At 38.5% G+C, this 24,240-nt stretch overlaps 1 protein-coding gene and 3 pseudogenes across 4 annotated transcripts; 2 read left to right on the forward strand and 2 right to left on the reverse strand.

Moving 5' to 3' along the window:
• Positions 1-2,791: 2,791 nt before the first annotated feature.
• On the reverse strand, positions 2,792-24,229 carry CARD6 (caspase recruitment domain family member 6). Of its 4 annotated transcripts, XM_074328969.1 has the most exons (5): positions 21,760-24,229; positions 17,499-17,604; positions 15,826-16,329; positions 14,080-14,646; positions 2,792-6,529 (listed from the first exon to the last, which is right to left on the reverse strand). In XM_074328969.1, the coding sequence occupies exons 3-5, from the start codon at positions 16,106-16,108 to the stop codon at positions 4,233-4,235; spliced, it is 3,147 nt and encodes a 1,048-aa protein (XP_074185070.1). In that variant the 5' UTR covers positions 16,109-16,329; positions 17,499-17,604; positions 21,760-24,229; the 3' UTR covers positions 2,792-4,232. The 4 variants fall into 4 exon arrangements, with proteins under 4 accessions (XP_074185070.1, XP_074185069.1, XP_074185071.1 ...); XM_074328968.1 differs by having other exon boundaries at positions 15,826-17,604; XM_074328970.1 differs by lacking the exons at positions 17,499-17,604; positions 21,760-24,229 and adding an exon at positions 15,479-15,550 and having other exon boundaries at positions 15,902-16,033.
• LOC141570846 (U6 spliceosomal RNA) lies at positions 8,265-8,348 on the forward strand (annotated as a pseudogene).
• Positions 16,206-16,542, forward strand: LOC141570788 (non-histone chromosomal protein HMG-14 pseudogene; annotated as a pseudogene).
• On the reverse strand, positions 19,343-20,258 carry LOC109450237 (peroxisome biogenesis factor 2; annotated as a pseudogene).
• Positions 24,230-24,240: the final 11 nt, after the last annotated feature.

Genomic DNA, 24,240 nt, shown 5'->3' on the forward strand with positions numbered 1-24,240 from the left:
ACAAAAAAAAAGTCTGATTAAGGTGGTAAGAATGAACATTTCAGGTTTGTTTTAGACTGCCTTGTAGTGACTTTATATTCCTCTTTGGGTCCTCTGATATTCTTGATATTCTATGACATTATGGCAAACTGCTGCCTCTTCCCTTCTTCTGGGATGCATAACCACTCAGCTAATGACTACATTTCCCAACCTTCTTTGCAGCTACACATGACCATATGACCACGTTTGAGCCAATGGGGTATGAATGAAAGACATGTCATTTCCAAATCATCTCCAACTTAAAATCAGGCTGACTTCTATGGACTTTGGCTTTTTTTCACCTTTCTGTAAATAGGATCAAGGAAATGAGAGCAACAGGCTTCAATCATGCAGAAAGGGACAATACCCAATGAGATGGAAGAACAAGGTGAAAAGAACTTAGTTCTTGATTAACCTTAATAAAATGAGCTGCTCTATCTGCCTAGACAGGCTGAATGATTCCGTAAGGGAGAAATAAACTCCCATATTGTTTAAGCTGCTGTTTTTGCCTTCTAGTTGCTATAGCATCTTAGCCTTTATCCTAAACAATTACTTCCCTGAGACAATTAGCACTTAAAGCCACCCACTAACTGAATTAAGGATTCTTGAGTCCTTAGCAATCGATGTCATATTTATCCTTCCCAACAGACACTTTGTTTACATGGATCCTATGTAGCAAATATCGGAAAGGGAACTATGCCTAACCACAAAAGAAGACAATGAAAATTCTAAGACAAGGAAATGCAGGTGGTCACCATGCGTGCAGGTAAAACGTTGATTTATGAGGCTAATATGATTTATGAGGCAGCTCCATCCCTGTGGCCAGGCTTTGTTTCACATTGGAGTACTCTCCTTTCAAGCATCTCAAAAAAGAACACGCTTTTTAAAATTTTTATTTGCTTTCTTGTACAAAATATAAATTGATTCACGGTGTTTAAGAATTTTCAGATGTTGAAAGAGGTAAATCATTGGGTAGACTCTTCAGTCTGCTCACAAAAAGTCAGGTAACAAATTAAATGCTCTCAGTTTAATAAATAACATACATGTAAACAAGTGGTTCTGAATTTTCACAAGTTTGACTTAAAACAATTAGATTTGTACATCATACAATGACATCCCGATACTAGATTTTATGTCTTGTGTCACATCCAGCGCAACATGAGCAGTGAGAGAACGAGAGGGACAGCAAAGGGTTAAGAAAGAAACAGAAATCAAGAAAGTTATGAAACAGAGGGCCAAGGGTATCCCAGCCTCAAAGGACTGAGAGCCCCAAATTGGACCACCTTCTGGCTTTTATTGATGTACACACAAGGAAGTAGTATTGTTTTCTCCATGGTCTGTGAGTCTCATACATCGTACCAGAAAACTGATTCAAATCAATCACCCTCGTCTGCAAACAACTGAAATAGAAAGTTCCAAGATGTCTTAATAATTATGATATGTGCCTCCCCAGGAACAAATCCTTTATGCTAAAACTTACTGGTAAGAATGGAAGGAGAACTGATGTTATTACATCGACTCACTTCCCAAGCAGGTTGTGGGAAGGAGTATAGCCACAGAGGCAGAAGCTCTCCTTAGACGGGGGCTGTGCCGACCTCTATCGACCCCTGGTGAGTTCTCCTGGTTGTTCTCACACAGTTCCGACTGGCTTGGGTTGTTCCTCCCGTGAGGAATCTTACCTGTCATTGACTAACCAACCATCTTTTGGGGGCCAAACAGAGACATGAAGTGTAAGCACAAGTCCCTGAAAGGATCCGTCTTACAGACTCTTCTTTCTTTAGGGATAGGTACGAGGGGACAGATGGTTAGGCTGCCGTGTGACAACAGTCCTGAATTCACCTTCTTAAGACATCTGGAAAACCAGTATTTCATGCTGTTTATACCGCCTACACCTAACACTGGGTTTGACTTTGCCACATTCAACCCTACCTAGTATGGATTTGAAAATTAAAAAAAAAAAAAAAAAAAAAAAAATTATATATATATATATATAATTAAAAAATATATATATATATATATTATATATATATATATATATATATATATATATATGACGTGAAAATATTATTAGTGAGTCCGAGGACTATGTTACTTACTCTGAGTTATGAAATTAGATTATTTTCGTCCTTTCTTGTCTATTTCTGCATTTTCAAAACTAGATGAGCTCCTTATTCTCTGGTTTCTGGTTGGATTTGGCCAAGGGGACGCACTGGCAGATCAGAGGTAAGGAGAGGATATTTATTCCCTGGGATACTTTCCTGTGGGTCACTGCAGCCTGCTGCCCACCTCAACCAGCCTGATCCAAGACCCTTTCCACACAGCTCTTCTGACTGGAGAAAGCACTCCCCGCCCCCCTTCAGACCTTGGGGCCTAGCTTTTACTAGATCCAGGGCACTACACTCTCCTTGTGCTGTTTTTACATCTTGCTCAGATCTTTATAAATGGTCCCTTTATTAAACTCTCCTCAAATCATCCAATTTGAATGTACCATGTATATAGGATCCAGGATCTACTGGTGACAATAACCCAACAAGTTTGATCCTCCAGGAATTAACCTTGAACAAGATTGAGACAGGTTTGAAAAAAAAAATCATTACTATTGCTCATTTCAAAAGTTTAAACAGTACTATCTTCAGTAGAGAAAAACCACTTTTAACACCAAAGATTTTGTAGTTATAAACTGTTACTACGCTTTTTCTACGGCCAAAAGACAAAGATAAAAATTCACATTCATAGTCATCACCCCTACAGTAAAGGATTAAACAACAACTACTCAAAATTGATTGTTTAATAACATGCACAAATGAAGGATATCTATTGCAGTATGAAAATGTTCTCAGAGATTCTTTTTCAAAGATCATTTCTCATCTATTTGTCAGTATGATTTTTTTGTGTGTCCTTAAAGACAATTTTTTACCCAGAAAACACAACTTGAGCTATTTTAGTACTTAAAATTAATATTAATTTTATAGTATGGTATCGTAACAGCTATATACGATGTCAAAGGGGTAGTAGATTGGGGGGTATCACTTTGTGAGGGGTGTAAATGTCTAACTATTACATTGTTTTGTACACCTGAAACTAATAAAAGTAAAAATTAAAAAGTTAATATTAATTTTATAAAAGTTACAAATCTAAAACCAGGGCTCTTAATTCAATTTACAAATCTTATTATTTTATTTCTAGCCAGTGAATTTTAACATCTACCTTTAAAGTGTCCTTTTATTAATATTTTGTGTCATTTACAAACTTAGTTAAATTTCATGTAAGTATTTTAAATTTAATATATTCCTTTCACTTAATATTTCTAACTAACAGAACTTAGCCAAAATGTTTAGGACAAAAATAAATCTAATAAATTAAAATTGTAAATTTTGTGAATCGCAAGTTCTCCTAAACATTTCAATGCTTTTAACAAACTTTGTAAATTGAGCTTAATATTTTCAACTTAAAAAAAAAACAACTCTAAAATTAAAAACTCAATTATACATTTTAAGCTAGAATCATGAGGCTAATATATCAGATCCTCAAAGAATACAGTAAGTCAATTATCTTAACTATTACAAACAGTTTAAATAGAAACAAACACAGATTAGTCTTAAAGTTAATGCAAAATAATTAATTTCATTGGTTTTCAGTCCATTGTTTCTACATGTAAGGGTCAAATAAGAGAGTTTTATTATCCAGCAAATTGGGGCTGTTATCATAAGCAAATTGATTTAAACATTTCAAACAAACAGGGTTACCTGCTTAGCAGCTGATACATAACCAAAAATGTCAACTAAGACACTTCTGGAACAGCCAACATCTACGGCAATTTTATTTGCAACATTGAGGCAACCTGAGCCCTATTTTATGATCATTTTGGAACTAGAGAGTCTAACCCCATCTTTTGTCAAGTGGGGCTGTTTCACAATTCCCATTCCCTGGATTCAGGTTATATATTACCTAGTACTCAAGGCTGTATTCAGTTAGTTTATTTATTGCTTAATTCTATTCTTAATTCTTTTAATATTCTTCCTCTTTGTTAGGGACACAATTCTTACAGATATTTTAATGATCACCAATGAAGCTGTGCATATCTTTTCTGTTTTTTCCTGTGCCATGATAACGACAGTAGTCTCTTATCATCACTGCCACTCTCCTTCAGGTTACTATATGACAGGAATGGCCTGGGTAAAGAATACGTTTCATAGGTCTCTGGAGTAAACACTTTAATGCTTCCCTACCTTCTTGGGCCCTGGTCTTGGATTGTGTGCCTTAGCCTGTGAAGGACCGGTTTGAGATGACTTGGGTTGAGTAGGTCTGGGCCGAGAAGGCTTAGATTGAGAAGACTGGTGTTGGCATGGCTTGGGCTGAGTGGGTTTAGATGGAGAGCATTTCGCTTGAGAGGGCTGGGGCTGAGTGGGCTTTTTTTGGGTGGGTTTGAGTTGAGAGGGCATAGGATGGAAGGGTTTCGACTGGGGTGGCTTGGGCTGACTGGTTTGGAACTGAGAGCTGGGTAAAAATTTGCTGCTGGACATGGGATGGGATCCCATTTGGAAAGCTGGATTTGATGGGCCATGTTGTGTCTCTGGCTTTAATCCTTGCTGACAGGCAGGTCTTATGAGGTTTTGTTTGAGTCCTGCTGGTTGAAAGGCTTTAGGGTGAGGATTCGCAGTATGGAGTGTTGTTCTCATATGTTTTCCAGTTGCCTCAGTTGACTGTGTTCCCGAGGCATGGGCTGGCCTAGGATGTTGGGCTGGCCTAGGCTGTGGCTTCCTAACTGGTCCTCCGGGTTGTGAACCCCGGGAATGGAGGTGACCTACCCTGGAGACCGGTGCAGCAGACCTTTCACGAGCTCCCATTGTCTGTGGTCTCTGAGGCCAGGCCTGTACATACTGATGAATGGGTCTTGGTGGTCTCACAAATGTTCCACTCATGTGACGTCCCTGAGGAGGTCTTGAAAATTTCATAAACCTGTTACCTGAATAAAATCTCTGGGGTTGGGAGTACTGCATCCCAAATCTTTTACCTCGACAATGGAACCTTGAATTCTGAAAAGGTGAAGGACAGAACCACTTAGACTTCTGCTCTGACCAAAAGTGGGGGCCCATAATCCAAGGGGTTTTCAAAGAACCATGGTTTAAGTTACCTCCAATTCTGACTGGTAAAGGACAGGGGTTTTGCAGATGAGGCATAGATACTGGGGTAAGGTGGAAATTCTGAAGAATCTGGCTGACCTCACATCCAGCTCCAGGCTCTGTTACAGGCATCTCAGCTGGGCATTCAGATGACCTTTTTGGCTGAGTGTGTCTTTGTTGTCTCTCCTCTTCAACTGTTCCAACCAAGTTTTCACTAGAGGAAACTTGAATTCCTTGAACATTCTCAAAGTCTTGGTCTACCTGGATCCCCAACTCCCTGGCCAGGGAAGCCATGTCTTCCACGGACACACATCTGAGTGAAGAGGACATCACTTCTTGCAGGGCAGCTTGGAGACCCTTCATGTTCTTCCCTTTCTCCCCAGCTTCTTCCTCCTCCCAAAATAGTAGCTGTGAAGGCTTCAAATTCAGGATCCTCTGGAAAATCTGAGCCTCTTCACTCTCCCTGGCCTGGGGATTGAGGACAAAGTAGCATCTTTCAATGGCAGCTTCTCCTAAAAACATGAGCAGGTCCCATTCCTTCTCACCTAGGCAGTTGGTGAAAAAAAACACAGCTGAGGAAACTTCCATCAAGAAACCAAACTCTGTCCAGAAACTTTCTAGTTCTCCACGAAGGTTGGCCACAGCAACAGGCTTTTGGAAGAAACTAGGGTTTTCCGTTAGACCATCGCTATCAGGAAAATACCAAGTTATTTCAACCAGGCCATCAGAGATTTGCCGGGGAAGCACCAGAACAGGCCAATCCTGATGGAGAAATATTTTGTGTGATTTCAGTTGGGCAGGGCTGAGCAGTGTGTTGAGGATTCGGGACTTGGAGAAGCTACAGTCTCCTAGACGCACAAAAGAGATGAGAGGCATCTTCATGAGAGTAAGAAACTTTTCTGTCTCCCCTGTAGGCGCTCCTGAAGACTGTGCTGACTGCTTCTTCACAATGTCTTTCATGGCCCCCAACATTAAAATGCTTTTGTTGTTCTCTGCATCTGGCAGTAGCAGAGGAAGAGCAAACTTGCATTGATACATGCTTGACATGACTTTGCGTTGCAAAGAGCTATCTGAACACAGCATAGAGGCACAAACGACATCAAGGGGATTGATGGTTTGTATGTCTCTAACTTCCAAATTCTCTGCTCCAGTTGGCAATTCCCCTTGGCTATCCTCACACAGTACCTTGTGTCTGAGGATTGAATCTCTAGCTGTCACATCCAGTGCTTGAACTTTCATCAGGAAATTCCAGGCTAAGTCTCCTGGAGTCTCAGGTGTCCACTTACATCCTCGATCTAAGGAGAATTGTTTAACAAAATCTGGCAGAAGCTTTCGGCTCCTATCCATGTTCAAACATGACAGGACATCTTTAAAGACCCTTTTTCTTTCTGTAAGAAAGAAGATGATCAGTGAATGTCACTTTCAAATTCTAAGTCCCTCAGTGACTTCTAAAACTAAACAACTAATCAACATTCTCATTGTAAAAAGATGAAACAATACAAATAAAGTGAAAGTTCCCTTTCACCACTCTGCCAATTCTACTTTTCTTCTAAGAGACATGTCAATATGGTATGATTTGCTTGCTTCCCATCCTTTTCTATGCAAGTACATAAGTATACATGCATATATAGAAATATATAGTTTGACTTAATGAATGCTATTTTATTTTTAAGTAAATGATATTATACTAAACAAATGATCCCTCAATTTCTTTTCACTTAATGGTATTCCTTACCAATTCTTCTCAGTCAGTATATATAAAGATCTACTTAACTCACTACAGCTAATCCATCACACTTCATGATTTGGAAGAACCATTACTTAACCATTGTCCATTGATGATCGTTTAGATTTTCCAATTTTTTGGCTAATCTTTGTATGCATCAATGAAAAACTTTGTTAATGCTTCATTATACACATGTATGAGGAACTCTCTAGGCTGATACTGATTTCTTTCTTAAATGTATCTCTTACTAAAGTTAGGAGAAATGGAAGATTTTATTTCCATTAAGGTTTTCTCAGAATTTACATGTTGTACCTAATTTCTTCTGATCTTGCATTTTCTAATACAGTGTCTAGCAACTTCTTAGGAATACAGAGATAGTGCTTAGTAGAGAAAGAAGATCAGAGAGCATTTTTTTTTCCTGATGGACAGCAAGTTAGCATAAGCTTCTTTGATTCCCTATAAAAATAATGCTATTTTTATGGTGAATCAGAAGAAACAACAAAAGTGAGAGAAAAATATGGATTTCAAGAATTAACAGAAGTAACTCTAAGAAATCCTTGGGTAGTTTGAAAGTTGCTTGAACTAGTATATGTGTTGGGGTAAGAAGGAGAAGGAAGAGTTGAGGCTAGCATGAAGAATTAGAGGACGTAGTGAGAGGATAGTTTGCAGGAAAGCTTTTAAGTTCTGCTCTTGACTATCCCCTATTTTCTGTTAGGACAACAATCCTCTGCTCCTTCAGCACAGTTATTCGTACCCAGGCAGTCCAGGCCAGATGTCTAGTATTAAGAAGGTATTAACAGGGCTACTATAAAGCAGTCAGAATCAAAAGATTAAATACATACACAGCAACAATGATATATTTCATAAGCACAGAGATGGATTTTTTGAATAAAAGCAGTAATTTCTAGAACCCAGTACTATTTTTTGTAATTTAAAAATTCATGAAAATAGTTCAGCTAAGCAAAAAGAAAATAAGAGAGAGATTTCAGTTTCCATCTACTGAAAAGAGACTGAATTTTGAATTTGAGTCCAGTCAGGTTAATTGGGAACTAAAACAATGCCCCCCTCCAAAAAAGAAAAAAACAAGGCTCTTTGGAGATATTTAATAAGCCAGAGTCTCTATAACCTATCATATACATGTTTAGGACACAATAAATAGACATAGGAACAAACAGAAAATGTAACCAATACTCAATCAATGGAGAATGACCCCAGGATGACCTAGATGTTGGATTTAGCAGAATTTTAAAGCATGTAAGAATTTTAAAGCAGGTATCTTAACTATTGTCAAGAATGTAAAATAAAATAAGCCCATAATAAATGATTAAATAGAAATTCTCAGAAAAAAAGAAAGTATTAAAAAATGAACTTTCTATAACTAAAAATTACAATATCTGGTGCTCACTTCAGCAGCACATATACTAAAATTGAAATAATACAGAAAAGGTTAGCATGGCCCCTATACAAGGATCACACACACACACACACACACACACACACACACACACACACCACAATATCTGAATTTTTAAAAATTGGTAGATGGACTTAACAGTAGATTGGAAATGACAGAAGATAGTCAGTATAAAGATATAGCAATAAAATGATACAATCTGAAGAACAGAGAGAAAAAAAATTGTAAGAAAATGAATAGAGCCTCAGGAACCTATAGAACAATCTCAAACCTCTAACATACATGTACTTGGAGTCTCAGAGAGAGAGAGGAGGGAGCAAGTGAGACAGAAAAATATTTGGATAAATAATGACTGAAATTTTTCCAAATATATTAAGAAAAAAAGTTTTACAGAGTCACAAAACTCTGTAAACCCTACAGAGAATAAAAACAAAGAAATCATACTTAGACATATCACTCAACTGCTGAAAAAAATTGAAGAAAAAAATACTGAAAGAAAAATGACACAATACTTACAAGGGAACAATGATAAAAATGACTAAAGACTTAACATCAGAAACAATAGCAGCCAAAGAGAGAGGAATGATATCCATAGTGATTAAGGCAAAAATTGCCAATCTAGAATTCTATACCCAGCAAAATATTCTCTGCAATGAAGGCAAAATAAAGACATTTTTCAATAAACAAAACCTAAGAGAATTTACCAGCAGCAGACCTGCACTAAAATAAATAATAAATAAAATTCTTTAGCCTAAAGGGAAATAACATCAAATTAAAACTTGGATCTTCAAGAAAAAAAGAAAGGGCACAGGAAATGGTAAATTTGTGGGTTCCTACCATAGGCTGAACTCAACTATAAGCTGGAAGGGAAGGAAATTGATTGACATAGTCTATATACAAGTTGACCTTACAGAGTGCAGAACACACAAAGCAATGCCTTAAGACTTCCTGAGACTTTTCATTTGACATTGCAAGTTTTTGGTCATGAAATTTAACATGACAAAAAGCATGAAGACCCTTCTCCTTTGAGTCAGATGCATTTGGATTTTTTTTTCAGTTCCCGGCTGCATAGACAAATATTACAGAGAAAAGAAAGGATAGCCACAAGCCTCCAGTCAACTAGAGTGGATTGGTAGACATTAGAATTACATTATAGGTCATAACTACATTATTATTGAGACTTTTCTTGACCTGTGTTTGCTAAAGATGTTAAATTGATTGTAAAAAAATAGCCATAATTAATGCCTTTCTGGATGCATTATTTCTGCAATATTATTTTGCAAGAGGTAGAGTCTATTTTTTCCCCAGCCCTTGAATCTGCACTGGCTTTGTGACTTGCTTTGGTCAACAAAAGGTGGCAGAAGTTACAGTGTTATGGGTTGAATTTGCCCCAAAAAAAGATATGTTGAAGTCCCCAGTACCTTGGAATATAGTCTTATTTGTAAATAAGGTCTTTACAGTAGTCAAGTTAAAAAGAGGTCATTAGAGTGGGCCCTGTTCTGTTTTATAACTAGTGTCCTTATAAAAAGAGGAAATTTGAAAATACAGACATATACAGAGGGAAAATGATTTGAAGACACACAGAGAGAAGACAGTCATCTACAAGCCAAAGAACACCTAAGGTCACCAGAAGCTAAAAAAGAAGACGGGAGCAGATCCTTCCTGATGCCCTCTGAGAGAACATGACCCTGCTAACACCTTGGTTTCAGATTTCTGGCCTGAACTGTGAAACAATAAATTACCCGTTGTTTTAAGTCACCCATTTGTATTAATAGTACTTTATTGTGGCAGCCATAGGAAACTAATACAAATGGCATGATAGTTCTGAGCCTAAGCCTCAAAAGGTCCTCACTTCTCCCTATATATATCTCCCTCCTCCTTCTACTCCTTCCTCTCCTCTTCTTCCTCCTCCTCCTCCTCCCTCTCTCTCTCTTTCTCCCTGCCTTTTACTCCTCTGCCTTCACCAGACAAATATGCTCCATCTAGTCTGAGAACAAGCCCAGATTAGCTTACGAGAAGATGAGAAGTGAGCCCTTAGCCAGCTGACCACAGATACCTGAGTAAACCCAAGGAAGACCAGAAGAACTGCCCAGCCAACTACAGACACATGAACAACAATACATTCTTATTGTTTTAAATGGCTGAATTTTGAGATGCTTTGTTATGCAGCATTACTGTTACAATAAATAAATTATACAGGAAAAAAACATGCAAATAAAACAATAACATGAAAGAAGCATATTATAAGGGGTTAATATATGGGGCCAGCCCGGTGGCTCAGGCGATTGGAGCTCCATGCTCCTAACTCCGAAGGCTGCCGGTTCGATTCCCACATGGGCCAGTGGGCTCTCAACAGCCGATTCAACTTGAGTTTGGCAAGGGATGGTGGGCTCCGCCCCCTGCAACTAAGATTGGCCACGGCACCTTGAGCTGAGCTGCCACTGAGCTCACGGATGGCTCAGTTGGTTGGAGTGTGGGCTCTCAACCACAAGGTTGCCAGTTCGATTCCTTGACTCCCACAAGGGATGGTGGGCTGCGCCCCCTGCAACTAGCAATGGTAACTGGACCTGGAGCTGAGCTGCGTCCTCCACAACTAAGACTGAAAGGACAACAACTTGAAGCTGAACGGCACGCTCCACAACTAAAATTGAAAGGACAACAACTTGACTTGGAAAAAAAGTCCGGGAAGTACACACTGTTCCCCAGTAAAGTCCTGTTCCCCTTCCCCAATGAAAATCTTAAAAAAAAAAGAGGGGGGGTTCACATCTAAAATATATAAGAACTCATAGACCTTAACATCAAAAAGACAAACAATCCCATTGAAAATGGGCAGAGGACTTGAACAGACATTTCTCCAGAGGACATAAAGATGGCCAATAGACCTATGCAAAGATGATCAACATCACTAATCATCAGGGAAATGCAAATTAAAACCACAATGAGATATCACCTCACACCTGTCAGAATGGCTCTCATCAATAAATCAACAAATAAGTGTTGGAGAAGATGTGGAGAAAAGGGAACCCATGTGTACTTTTGGTGGGATTGTTTGGTGCAGCCACTATGGAAAACATTATAGAGGTTCCTCAAAAATTAAAACTAGAACTACCTTAGGACCTAGCAATTCTAATTCTGGGTATTTATCCAAAGAAAGCCAAAACACTAATTCAAAAAAATATATGCATCTCAATATTCATTGCAGCATTATTTACAATAGCCAATTGTAAATAAATTTACAAGTAAGATAACATTCTGAGATATTGGGGACTTTGACATATATTTTTAGGGGAAGACAATTCAACCTATAAAACTATAACTTCTGCCACATGCTGTTGGCCAAAGGAAGTCACAAAGCCAGTGTAATATTGCAAAAATATGGATACCAAAAAAATCATTAATTGGGGCTATTTTTACAATCAATTTGGAAGCAACCTAAGTGTCCATTGAAAGAAGATGTGATATATATATACACACACACACACACACACACACACACACACACACACACACATAATGGATTATTACTCAGCCATAGAAAAGAATGAAATCTTGCCATCTGCAACAATATGGATGGACCTAGCGAGTATTATGCTGAGTGAAATAAGTCAGACTGAGAAACACAAATACCATATGATTTCACTTATATGTGGAATCTAAAAAACAAAATAAATGCACAATAAAACAGAAACAGACTCATAGATACAGAGAACAAACTGATAGTTACCAGTACGGGGCTAGGTAAAAAAGGTAAAAGGATTAAGAAATACAAATTGGCAGTTACAAAAGTCATGGGGATGTAAAGCACAGCATAGAGAATATAGTCAATAATATTGTGAAAACTATGTGTGGTGCCAGGTGGATACTAGACTTATAGGGGGGATCACTTCATAAGTTATATAAATGTCTAACCACTATGCTGCACACCTGAAATTAATATAATATTGAATGTGAACTGTAACTGAAAAATTAAAGAAAAAAATTTTTTAATTAACTGCTAATAAAACAAACAACAGCTGGTAACAGTTTGCTTATTAATATGAGGTTATACATATATTAACTGAGAGTGTTTTCTCTCCTTTCTCCTGCTGTCACTTTTCTAAAAAAGTATTTAAAAAAAATAAATTAGTCTTGTTTTTCTGGAAACAAAGGAAAAGAAATTTTTGACTCAGAGATGTTCAGTTTCCAGTCAAGTTCACATCTAGGAAGCTGCAGAACAAAGATTCTAATCCTGATGGCAAAACAGAGGCTGAAATACTATGTCTTAGATAGTAATTAATAATTAGATAATAATTATATTAGATATAATAATTATGTACAGCACAGTATAATATAAATAACATAGATATAGTAATTGGATATAATGAATAGATAATAATTAGATAACACTTCTAATAAAAACTGTAGTAACTTTTTAAAAAAAGAAACACATTATAATATTAGAATATTACCTGTGGAGGATAGTGAATGAGGATGGGGAAAAAATGGAATAGATAAACAAACAGGGCTTTCTGCAGAATAATGATGGTACTATACAGTTAATAATTAATTCAATCTTTTGCAACAACTGAAATATATAAATAAATAAATTTAAGAACGAGGCCTAAAAGCAACTAGATATTGGGAAGGCATAGGGGTGGGGCAAGAATTGTGTTATGGTTTGAATTATATACTCCCCAAATTCTTATGTTCAAAACCTAACCCTTAGTTAGTAAATTACAATGTGATGCTATTTGTAAATAGGGTCATTGCAGATGTTATTAGTTAAGATGAAGTCATTGGAATGGGCCCCAATCCAATATGACTGATACCCTTATGAAAAGGGAAAATCTGGACATAGAGGCATGCACCAAGAGGCAACCACGTGAAGATCAAGGCAGACTGAGGGGATACTTCCATAAGCCTAAGGATGCCAAAGATTTCCAGCAAACCACCACAGCTAGGAACACGTTCTTCTTTACAGCCTTTAGAAGGAACCACGCCTGTAGATGCCTTGATATCAGCCTTCTAGACTCCAGACTGTGAGACAGTACATTCCTGTCATTTATTGTTTAAGCTACCCAGTTTGTGGTACTTTCTTAGGGCAGCTCTAGCAAACTAACACAAGGTGTGAGAGGAGAAAATGACTCTTTCCCAACCCAGAACAGGATTATGAATCCTTAGGATTTGGACTGAATGTGAGATGATAGTTATCTTCCCCTTTTCTACTCAGAACTTGGTGATGTTTATTTTCCTAGACAATATCTCTCCAAATAAAACATTCCTCATATTTTGAATTTTCATTAAGAAATATTCTAATTCAAGATACTAATATAGTTTCCCTTACCAAGATGGCAATATATGGACTGGATGGAGCCAAGTAACAGTATTTTGGGATTTTACCCATTCACCACAAACTCTTCTCTTGTATTCACTTCAGTAGTTATAGCGATTGTGGAATCACCATAACCAGTTGCTCACAAAGACACTAAAATGAGTAAAGAGATTTAATCTAAGGAATAGAAAATAACACTTAAAATTAGTGACTAGCAACTTCTTATTTGTATGATGGAGGTGTCTGCAGAAACCTGTAAGTTGACGATCAATATTTACTTTTGCTTATACTGTCCAGAATTCCTTAGGTTCTGGGTCTTCCTCTCAACACCCGCCTCTGAGGAAATTCCACGTTAGAAAGGTACAAGGAATTTCTGAGAAGGTATTTTTCTGCTGACATCTGGTGCCCTTCCTCATTTTCTCTACCTATTATGTCATGGCAGCCTAAAACCATGTTGTTGTTTAACGATCACAAAGCATTCCCATACCTTCTGTACTTTTCTCCTCCTCCTCCTCCTCCTCCAATGACAGGCCAGTTTCTGAATCCTCATAACTCGGTTCTTCATCAGAAAACGCTGTGGTTTCTGCAAACTCAGAACCCTCTTCGCCATCATAGACAAGGTGCTCGGGGTCATTATAATCCTCTTCTTCCATAGTGGTTTCTGCATCTTCAGAGTCTACAACCAATTCTAGATATTCCTCTTCTCCTAAGTATAGAGAATTATCTGGCTCCTCATATGTCTGTCCATCCTGTAAATAATCAATAATTTCTGGAACGTCATAGTCAATAGTCTCAACCGAAAGTGGCGACATGACTCTTGATGTGTTGCATTCATATTTCTCGTTTTCCCGTGAGGACCAAGCTGTGTCCCTGTAACTAGTTTTCTCGTCCATGAACGTGTTAGAGGTTCCCAAATCCAAGTGTTCTGTGTCTTTGAAGGACCCTGTGATCTCAGAATCCTCAGGCTGTTTCTCTCCAGGGAAAAACAGACTTTCTGGATTCTTGCTTACACCCATAGATTCAGGAGGTTCTATGTTCTCATGTTGTAAAAATTCTGAAAAGAACAAGAAAGTTGTGGGGAGTTTTGTTTTGCTTTCCAAATTAACAAAAATAAATTTTTTAATAACTTGAGTTTCCGAGACCTCAAAGCGTTCTCTCACTTCTTTGTTTCATTGGAGAACAGGAATACCTACTACCTCCAACATAAATGGCCATAAGACAGAACCTTCTATTCCCACTGGAAAAAAAATGAGACCGCGCTCCTGCCTTGCTCAAAATATTGAGTCTTTCATAGCAAACTCATATGTTAAATGAGTGAAATAAAATTAGAATCTTATGAGCAGTGCTTACTTGTGGATTTACTGCGACCCAAAACCAGTTCAGAATTCCTAGGGCCATTGCTAACGAAATGTGATCCTAGCAATTTCTAATCAGAAAGCAAATAGCTCTAATTTGGAATAGTAAAGCCTAGAAATGATAAGACCTAGTTCTAGTTCTCTAAGTGTACAGGTCTTGTCCTACATTAGGGACCATTAACATTAACCTTTTTATCTGAACTTCTATCTAACATCTCTTAATATAATCTTCAATATTTTTTTAGATTCCTAGAAAAGGAGTTACACTTTCCTCTGGTGTAATCTACAAAATTGGTAAACAATCCATTCTGGAAGAACCGCTCCCTCATCTGTGACTAATTATCTTTGAACATTGAAGAATTAGCATTTGAATTTGCTTCAGAAAACGAGATCTGCAGGCAATCCTATCACGGAAAAATAATGAAGTTATTGATCCACCATGTATGTGGATTATTTTCCCTGTATTTTCAAAATGACCATACTAAGTAAAAGATGCAGCCTGTGGTTTTGAAATTGTTTATATTCACTTACTTGATAAAGAAATCCCTGATGTGTCATCATTAACCGTAATCTGTTTCCAACTATGAGTGTTTCCGGGTGTCACTGTCATAACAATGAGCAATTTATACTAGCACCAAAACAACTGCAAGTTGTGGATACAGTTTAAACAAAAAACTATCAATCCCACCCACCCACCCCCAAGCGATAAGATACAGGTTTCCCTCTTGTAAAATCCTGGCCACTTCTCCTTTATCATATTTCAGTGAAAATTATCTCTAAGAGAAAGACAAATGAAAATAAAAGGTGATAATTTTTTTTCCCCCAGCAAATCTGCCTCGTCCCTCTCACCCCCCAGAAAGAGTAGAAATTCCACTTACCTTGCCTTAAGCCCCAAATGGTAGCTGACTCTGGAAAAGTACTACATAAACATTTGAGAAAATGCTGACAGCTCACCTCTCCCTTTTTCTGCACTAAAATTAACAGCTTCCGAATTTTCCTCAGGGGATCTGTAATATTCTCCAGAGTCTCATACTCTTCCTCCGAGATCAGCCTCCGAGAGGTTAATGTATCTAGGATAGAATCAGGATCTTCTTGGAGGATTTCGAGTAACTTTTTTCGTTCTCTTTCTATGATCTCTGAGGGAACCCTCCCGGTAGCCATTGTTCTCGTTTACCCTGGACCAGGAAGTGGATTACAAAATCCTTCCAATCAATAAAAACAAGTTCGGGCGGGTCCCAGCAGGTCCGGTGACCCGCAGCCCAGCTTCGCGAAGGCTCTCGGCGCGGGGTGGCCCACGAAGCCCCAGAGGGAGGTCAGCTCCCTCCAAGGGGCGACGAAGGAGGAGCCCAAGAGATCGTCTAAGTGGTCGGCTAAACCTGCTCCTGCAAAAGTGGAAACGAAGCCAAAAAAGGCGGCGGGAAAGGCTAATTCTGCAGACAAAATATTGCAAACAAAAGGGGTCAGGAGAGTAAAGGAAAACAGGCTGAAGTGGCTAACCAAGAAACTAAAGATTTACCTGCAGAAAACAAGAGAAACTCAAAACGCGGAGTTGAGCATCTAATGAAACAGGACAGAAAGAAGCCAAGTCTGATTAGTAGCATACGCCCGGTCTTATCAGTTGTCATTTCCCTACTTGTAAAATCCAGAGGAATACTTTTATAAACTATTTTGTAAATACAAGTTTTTTAATAGCTCTAAAAACATTTTTAAGAAGGAGGGAATTCCATCTCATCCCGTTTTTTAAGTGTAAATGCTTCTTTTAAGGGATCAAATCATTTGCTGGTTGCTTACTTTTTGGTGCAACCAGAACATGGTAGGATGTTGAATACGGGAGGCTTTGATTGTTTTGGGCGTCAGGTTAACATTCCGTAATGGGGGTAGTTTTTATATCCTATAATACAAAGTATACTAAACGGCAACTTGGAGTCAGTCGTGCATTTAACATGTCTTGAACATTTTAAGTTACTCTGATTCCCATGTTTTTGGTAGAATTGTTTCCTAAAGAAAATAAACCACTCTTTGATCTTGGCTCTCGGCTCAGAATTTTGTGCACTCAGTAACATCTTAGGTGTGGTATCCAGTTTTCTTAGTAACTTTGTTAATGTGCTGTGAAAGATTGAAAGTTTGATTATGTAGTGCATACAATATTAAATTGTGAATTAATGTGACTTTGATGTAACAGTGTATCAACATTGGAAGATATTGGTACTTGATATTCTATTAAGGAAATTTTGCCTCCAAATTTTAAGCTGGAAAATCACTGGATTAACTGTCTGAGAAAGAATCACAACTACATGGCTTTTTAGGTTTTTAGTACGAATTAGGTTTTTAGTATGAATTGAAATGTCTGTGTACTTATCCTCAGAACAACCAATAAAATCTCAATTATGAAAGGAAAAAAAGTTTTAAAAAATGGCAAAGTAATTCCATTTGGCAAGGATTAAATGTCAGTGCAGCCTAATGTTGGAGAGGGATGATACAAACAAACCAAGGCAGTGGGGGAATCCAGCCCTGAGCCCTCCTGGCCCCTGGCTCCCCGTAGATTATTTACCTGCTCTTTTAAGGACTTAATTCAGTCTTATCATGACATGGCCCCAGGGTCAACTCCTCTGAGAAGTCTTGAACTTCAAATTGAACTTCCCTGCTCTGAGCTCTATCTGTGAGAAGACCGGGAATTGATTAACTCTTTTTGGAGTGAAATCTGGCAATCTGCAGCAATAAACTGAAAAATGCTGATAGGAAAAAAGTAAAAATTCATACCCTTCATTCATTTCACTTCTAGGAATTATCTTAAGGAAATAATCAGGCAAATGACCAAAAATGTATGTACAAGAATCTGCATTACAACATTGTTTATAATAGTAGATGCTGAAAATAACCGACATTTCCATAAATTGGGGGTTTGTGGAATAAATGGTGATACATCAACAATGAAACACCAAAAAGTGGTTTAAAAGGATAAAGTAAATGTATACATATTTGAAAGTAGTGATTTCTATGATGTATTATTACAGAAAACAGCAAGTTATTGATCTCATTTTTATTTAAAAAATTAATATGTGCATTGTGTAAATATGTAACATATATAACGCACTTTTGAAATACTCATAATCCATAACCACACTCAAGAAGGCACATAATCTTGTTAATTATCCTGCAATCCAGTCCCCGCCTTGCTTTCTCCCACCTTCATGTTACATAAAACAAGCTGCAAAACCGTTATTCTCTGGAAAATTTGAGATCTTGCTTCCTAGCAAATATCGTCAGTTTGGCTCAAATAAACCCCTATAAAAATTCTCTACAGGTTTGGACGTTTCTTTTGTCAACACACTTAATGTAATATTATACACCATTCAAAAAGGATGACTCCATCGATCCACAACAATATAAATAATGACAATATTAAGGAAAATCCTTTTTTGTTTTTTGGTGTAACAAAATCCTGTTGATTTTATTTAACCTTTTCAAATCTGTAATCTATGACCACCGTTCAGTTACTTATTAATATCTTATCAAACTAGATCATGGGTAAAAGTAAAGATTGCGCATAGACTTTTGTTATAAAGAATGTAAAGGTTGACTCTAGGAGGGATCTGTGGTTTCTACCTGCCCACCACCCACCATTCTTATAATGGTACATCAGTTTCCTGTGGTGAAATTCCTCCTCTTCTACCTTAGGTTCATATGGTACGTGAGGGGCTGGCACCCACATCTGAGTAATCGGGAGGAGAATTTGTCCACCCTGGTTTGGGAATGTGCACATAACCCCAGGACGACCAACAATAGTGAGCTCCTGGACTTTGCTGAACATTAGGCAAGAAGCTCTTATTCCAGTGGGATCAGAAAGCTGGTAGGACCTAAGTCTTCAGCTTCTGATGGCCATCATTCTGCCTGAGAATGGAGCCGACTGAACCCCTTAAATACTGGCTTCAAAGAAAAGCTTAAAATTACAACTGGGCCATTAGATCATAAGGTTTAAAACAACAGGGTCTTATGACTGTCACACTATGACACTGTAACGCCGTCTCTGAAAATAAATGCACATTCATCCCAGAGTCTCCGCAATCTTTTACTTTTAGAGTCTAACCTTTTTCTAGGAAGTAGCAAAATGGAGGAGCATTCTTAGGAGTCATCTGACAAAATTGTCCATTCTTCTTGACATTCAAGATTGAATGCAATAATTTAAAAAAACACATTACCATTTACAAAATATATTTTGCATCATGTGAATTCCCGTGGATAGAATTCAGTCATGCCTGGCAAGGAATAGAAGACAGTGGCTAAGAAGCATATGCCCTCATAAAAGACACCTAAATGGTAGACTTAGGATGACTAATATTAAAGACTTAAACAGACTGGTAATACAGCTTTCCTCAGAGAAAATAATTTGCGTCTCTAAAGAGCATTCACTTCTGACACCTCATTTCCTGATTTCAGTAGCTTCACACTACGTACCCCTGTGCCACACTTACAACAGGTAAAGTACATGTCAAATAAGAAACTACTCTTAACCCAGTAGTAACAGAAGATACGAGAAGACATGTCCTATCATGTGAGGCATGGTGGGCCACTCTCCACACAGAGAACACTGTCTGCCACTGGTGGCTAATGTATTGTCACTATTAGGATCCCCACCCAGTAAGAGGAATACACCGTGAAAATAAGTTGGCTTTGAACTTTTGGATATTGATGAGTGGTAAGAGAAAAATGAGAAACTCAGCAAAACCATGCCAGAGAAGCTCCCTATTTATACTCGTATACCGAAAGCCAACTTCACGCAGGTTTTGGAGCCTGCAAAATACAGAACAAATGCTAGGAGACATTCTGTCAAAGTTGCAAACTTGCTCCTTTGAATAAAAATCAAGAAATTAATCAACCTACATAATTTCAAAAGTCCAACCACAAAATTCACAGTGGCTTTTCCGAATGATGCTAAGTGATAGTTTTGAAATGAATCGTAGCATCTTTCTTCTAACTACTTCCCACCAATTGTACATATAGCATACCAGAGCTTTCGATTTTCACTTGTTGGCTGGTATCTCAGGTTCAAGGAAATATATTTTTGTACTGAATATTTAAAACTGTCCCACAGCGGCATTTTTAGAGGAAATGATGACTCTCCACAAGAATGCTTTCACCTCTGGTTCAAAGAGGGCTGACTAACAGCCCTGGCTTACATCCATGGAAACACTGAGTAAACTGGGATCAAACTAGCTGCTCCAGGGCTGTTTGGTTCAAGTGCATCCAAGTGATTTATTCTTAGCACCTTGTGTGTACTATCTGGAAGCCATGCCTTCTCCAAAGGTCTCATTTTCCCCCTCTTGCAGTTTCCTCAAGACTTCATAGCCTATGGCAGCGGGGATTCTGGCTGTAAATTCTGTGACATCCTTGCCCCATACTAGCCAGGAGCTCAGGAGTCTGCAAAACACCTCCTCCACGTAACTTTTTCTGAAACATTCTCTAGGAAGTTTCAAGGAAAATCTTTAAGTTCCAAAAGATTATATATAGCATAACACCCTTTAAAAATTTTTGAGGTAACATGGGTTAATAAAGCATGATACCCTTTTTGAAAGTTGAAAATAAATACATACACAACATACACATATTTTAGAAATATACATGGAGTCATTAAAATTATATACCAAAAAAAGTCAGGATATGATGAATATGATATTCATAAAGATGGATTACTGAGGTTGGAGGAATGGGATGAGGGGACAAAGAGACCATGGAGTTAGACGTAGGATATCATTCAGGGATGAGTTTATAGGTGATTATTATATTATTGAAGATGGTTAAATATGTAAAAAAAAAAAAAAAAGCAAGCCACGCATGGACCAATGCTGAGGATATATTAGGATCCAAGGATAGTGATGAACTCAATTCTGCTGCCTCTGAGATTGAAAAAATTTAAGAAAATCCTTGGGGCTGGCCCGGTGGCTCAGGCGGTTAGAACTCCGTGCTCCTAATGCCAAAGGCTGCCAGTTCGATTCCCACATGGGCCAGTGGGCTCTCAACCACAAGGATGCCTGTTCAACTCCTCAACTCCTGCAAAGGATGGTGGGCTGCGCCCCCTGCAACTAACAACAGCAACTGGACCTGGAGCTGAGCTGCACCCTCCACAACTATGATTGAAAAGACATCTTGACTTGGAAAAAATCCTGGAAGTACACACTGTTCCCCAATAAAGTCGTGTTCCCCTTCCCCAATAAAATCTTTAAAAAAAAATACTTATGACATTAAAAATTAATCTAGAGCCATTAACATCAAGGCAAGATCTTCCACCAGTAAAAAGATTATGACTCGTTGAAAGCTCAGATAATGATTATCACTTTTTTAGCAATAAAGTATTTTTAAACCAAAAAAATTAATTTTAGGTAAGAGTTCTAACATGTGTCAAAAGTATCAAGAGATGCATACCACATACTAACGGTATCATTTAAGTTTGCCAGTCTTTTTTATTCACCTAGGTTGGGAAGGCATTCTAGTAACAGGCTTAGGTCTCATCACCTCCCCACTGCTCCAGCCTAAATATGCTCCCCTCCCACAATAACCTGCCCCAGGAGATTTCAAAGGCGATGGGAAGGAAAGTGTTTATTTGAAATGAGATATTTAGCAGTGAAAGTTAAATTTAAGGAAGTTTAAGTTCAGTTCTTTGGTAATAGGAAATTTGTATACCAAGGCATAGAATGCAAATAGACGTGAGCTGAGGGAAGGGTGGCCAGGAGATGCAGATTTAAAAACACATCCTTCAAATCCAATCCAGTGACACAGGAGTAAAATTTTGTTTGCAGCTAAGAAATTTAACTTACGTGATTTTTTTAAAAGAGAAAAGTCAGCAGTAATTTTGTTTAATTTACTGTAGGAAAAAAAGCAGGTTTAGTGCCAAGTCCTGGTTGTCAAGAGACTTGAATTGTAGCAGAACCATGGATGCAGGATATAGTTTCTTCCTATCATTCTCTGTCGAAAGAAAAAACATCATAAGGCAAACGCCTAGGTAATAGCATAGATTATCTGTTTCAGAAGTTGATCTATTCCCAACCTAAACCTGGCATTTGGATAGAAACCTGAAGGTCGTAAACTGGCTTTCTAAAGCCTTTGTAGAGCCAAGGACTGAAATGGTGTGGTATCAAGCACACCAGAAAGAACCACTTCATATCAGGGACAGGGAAAAGTATGTCACTTTCTCTGAAGTCTACAATTCTGGAAGTGTCTGGGGTAAAAGTACTCTCACATAGTGCCTGTAACACTGCTTGGCTCCTCAGTGGCTGCAACTTGCTCTACCCTTTCTACACTCATCTAATTTCTCATAACACCCATGCTAGGCAGAATAATGACCTCCCCCACCATCTCAAGGGTAACTATGTCCTAATCACCACAACCTGTGAATACGGCCAGTTAGTTACACGGCAAACACAATTAAGGTTGCAGATGGAATTAAGGTTGCTTATCGGCTGACCCAGTGATGAAGAAATTGTCTGGGTGGGGCCAATGGAATTACTGGGGCTGTTAAAAGGTAAACTGAGGCATATTGAAATTTAAAAGCTTATTTGAGCAAACATTAACTCAAATAGGGCAGTACCAAAACAGAAGTGGGTAGAGGCACTCAGACTTCAGAAGCCAAGGGAAAGACACATAAAGCGCAAGGTGAAGAAAGGAAATTGCTTAATTGGCTAAAGCTTAAAGCCTAGTTGGCTGTTTGTGAATGGTTGTCCTTAGCATTTTGGTTTCATAACCCTGAGGCATTTACAGGCTTAGATCTTATGTACGCCTTCCTGGCACTAGAGCCACTTCAGTCTAAGGGCCTCCTTGTTTAATTTAATAAGGCCTTAACAGTAGAAGAGGGATGCAGAATAGAGTCAGGGTAGTGTTATGTGAGAAAGATTATTACTGGCGTTGAAGGTGGAAGGACACAGTAAGCCAAGAATTGCCAGCAGCATCTAGAAGCTGAGAAAGGGAAGAAAACATTATCTTCTGGAGCCTACAAGAAAGGAATGCAGCCTTGTCCACACTTTGATTTTAGCCCATTGAGACCCATCTCAGACTTCTGACCTGAACCGTAAGATAACAAAGTGTGTTTTAATTGTGGTAAGAACACTTGACAGGAAATCTAGCTTAACAGATTTTAAGTTTACAATATAGTAGTTAACTATGAGCACAATACTGTACAGACCTTTAGAATTCATTCCTCTTGTGTAATTGAAACTTGATACTGGCTAATTAAATTTGTTTTAAGCTACTAAATTTGTGGTAACTTGTTGAAATAGCAATAGCAAACTAATGCAGCTCCTAATCCAGAAAGTTCCCCCGAATTGCAATTCGGTCCAAGCACTCAAATGTTGGTTTTCTTTTTCTCCTCTTGCTGCCCGCCCACCACACGCCACCTACCACTTCCATGAGGATAGGAACTATGTCCTGTTAATGTTTCTATTCCCAGCCCACAGAAAAGAGTCTAGTACTTATCAGGTACTAATCGATTTTTAATGTCAAAATCAAACCTGATGGCTAGAGTTCATCTTGTTCTGCTAGCGGTTAGTCAGTTATCTTTGCTGGCATTTCACATACACTAGGTAAAGAATTCTAGGTTTGCTCTAGAAAGCATATTATAGGGTTATTTGGGATTGTTTTCCCTACTATTTTTAAATGTTTGGATAGTTTATCATCTTGTGAGGGTGGGTGCTTTGTTGGGTAAGAGGTTACAACTGGATCAGCGTTTATCAAGGAAGTTTGGGAACCACCAATTTCGAAACTGTTTAGAAAGTGTTTTTCAAGCACAGACTTTCTGGCCCTACTGAATCAGATTTCCTCACGTTGGGGTGCAGGTGACTATTTAACAAGTTCTACGTGTGATTTCTTGGCACGATGGCATTTGGAATCAAAACATTTGCCTCTAAATTACTACAGTAAGAAAACACATTTGCCTTTCTTTGAGACTGAGCCTAGCTCCTCAAAAGCGTTCTGTGCCTTGGGACTCCTAGAGAGCTCTCAGCGGAAATCAGCCTCCGCCAAAAGTTTCCAGCCTGAGTGAAGAGAAATCTGGAGAAGCTGGTTTTCCCCGGATCAGGATCCCAACACCCACCACGACCCCTACACACGCGCCGGAAGCCCTGAGTCGGCACGGGTATCTCCGGGAGGGTCAGCTTCACATCCCAGGTTCTCCATCAGCTAGGGGGTCGGAATCCACGACGTGGCCACAGCTCTGAAAAAGCGCTAAGGCCCCGGAGCAGGAGCAGGAGCAGGAGCATAAGCAGCAGCACAGGCAGCGCAGACACCAGATTTCTGGCCCCGCCCGC

Source organism: Rhinolophus sinicus, linkage group LG03 (genome assembly GCF_036562045.2).
Source record: "Rhinolophus sinicus isolate RSC01 linkage group LG03, ASM3656204v1, whole genome shotgun sequence".
NCBI classification, from domain to species: Eukaryota; Metazoa; Chordata; class Mammalia; order Chiroptera; family Rhinolophidae; genus Rhinolophus; species Rhinolophus sinicus.

Excerpts from the sequence above, each read along its gene's own strand:
- CARD6 (XM_074328969.1), bottom strand. The coding sequence starts at position 16,108 with ATGGCTACCGGGAGGGTTCCCTCAGAGATCATAGAAAGAGAACGAAAA. Across the intron at positions 14,647-15,825 it reads CATTTGGGGCTTAAGGCAAG|AATTTTTACAACATGAGAAC; the intron begins GTAAGTGGAATT and ends TGTTCTTTTCAG. Across the intron at positions 6,530-14,079 it reads GGAGGAGAAAAGTACAGAAG|AAAGAAAAAGGGTCTTTAAA; the intron begins GTATGGGAATGC and ends TCTTTCTTACAG.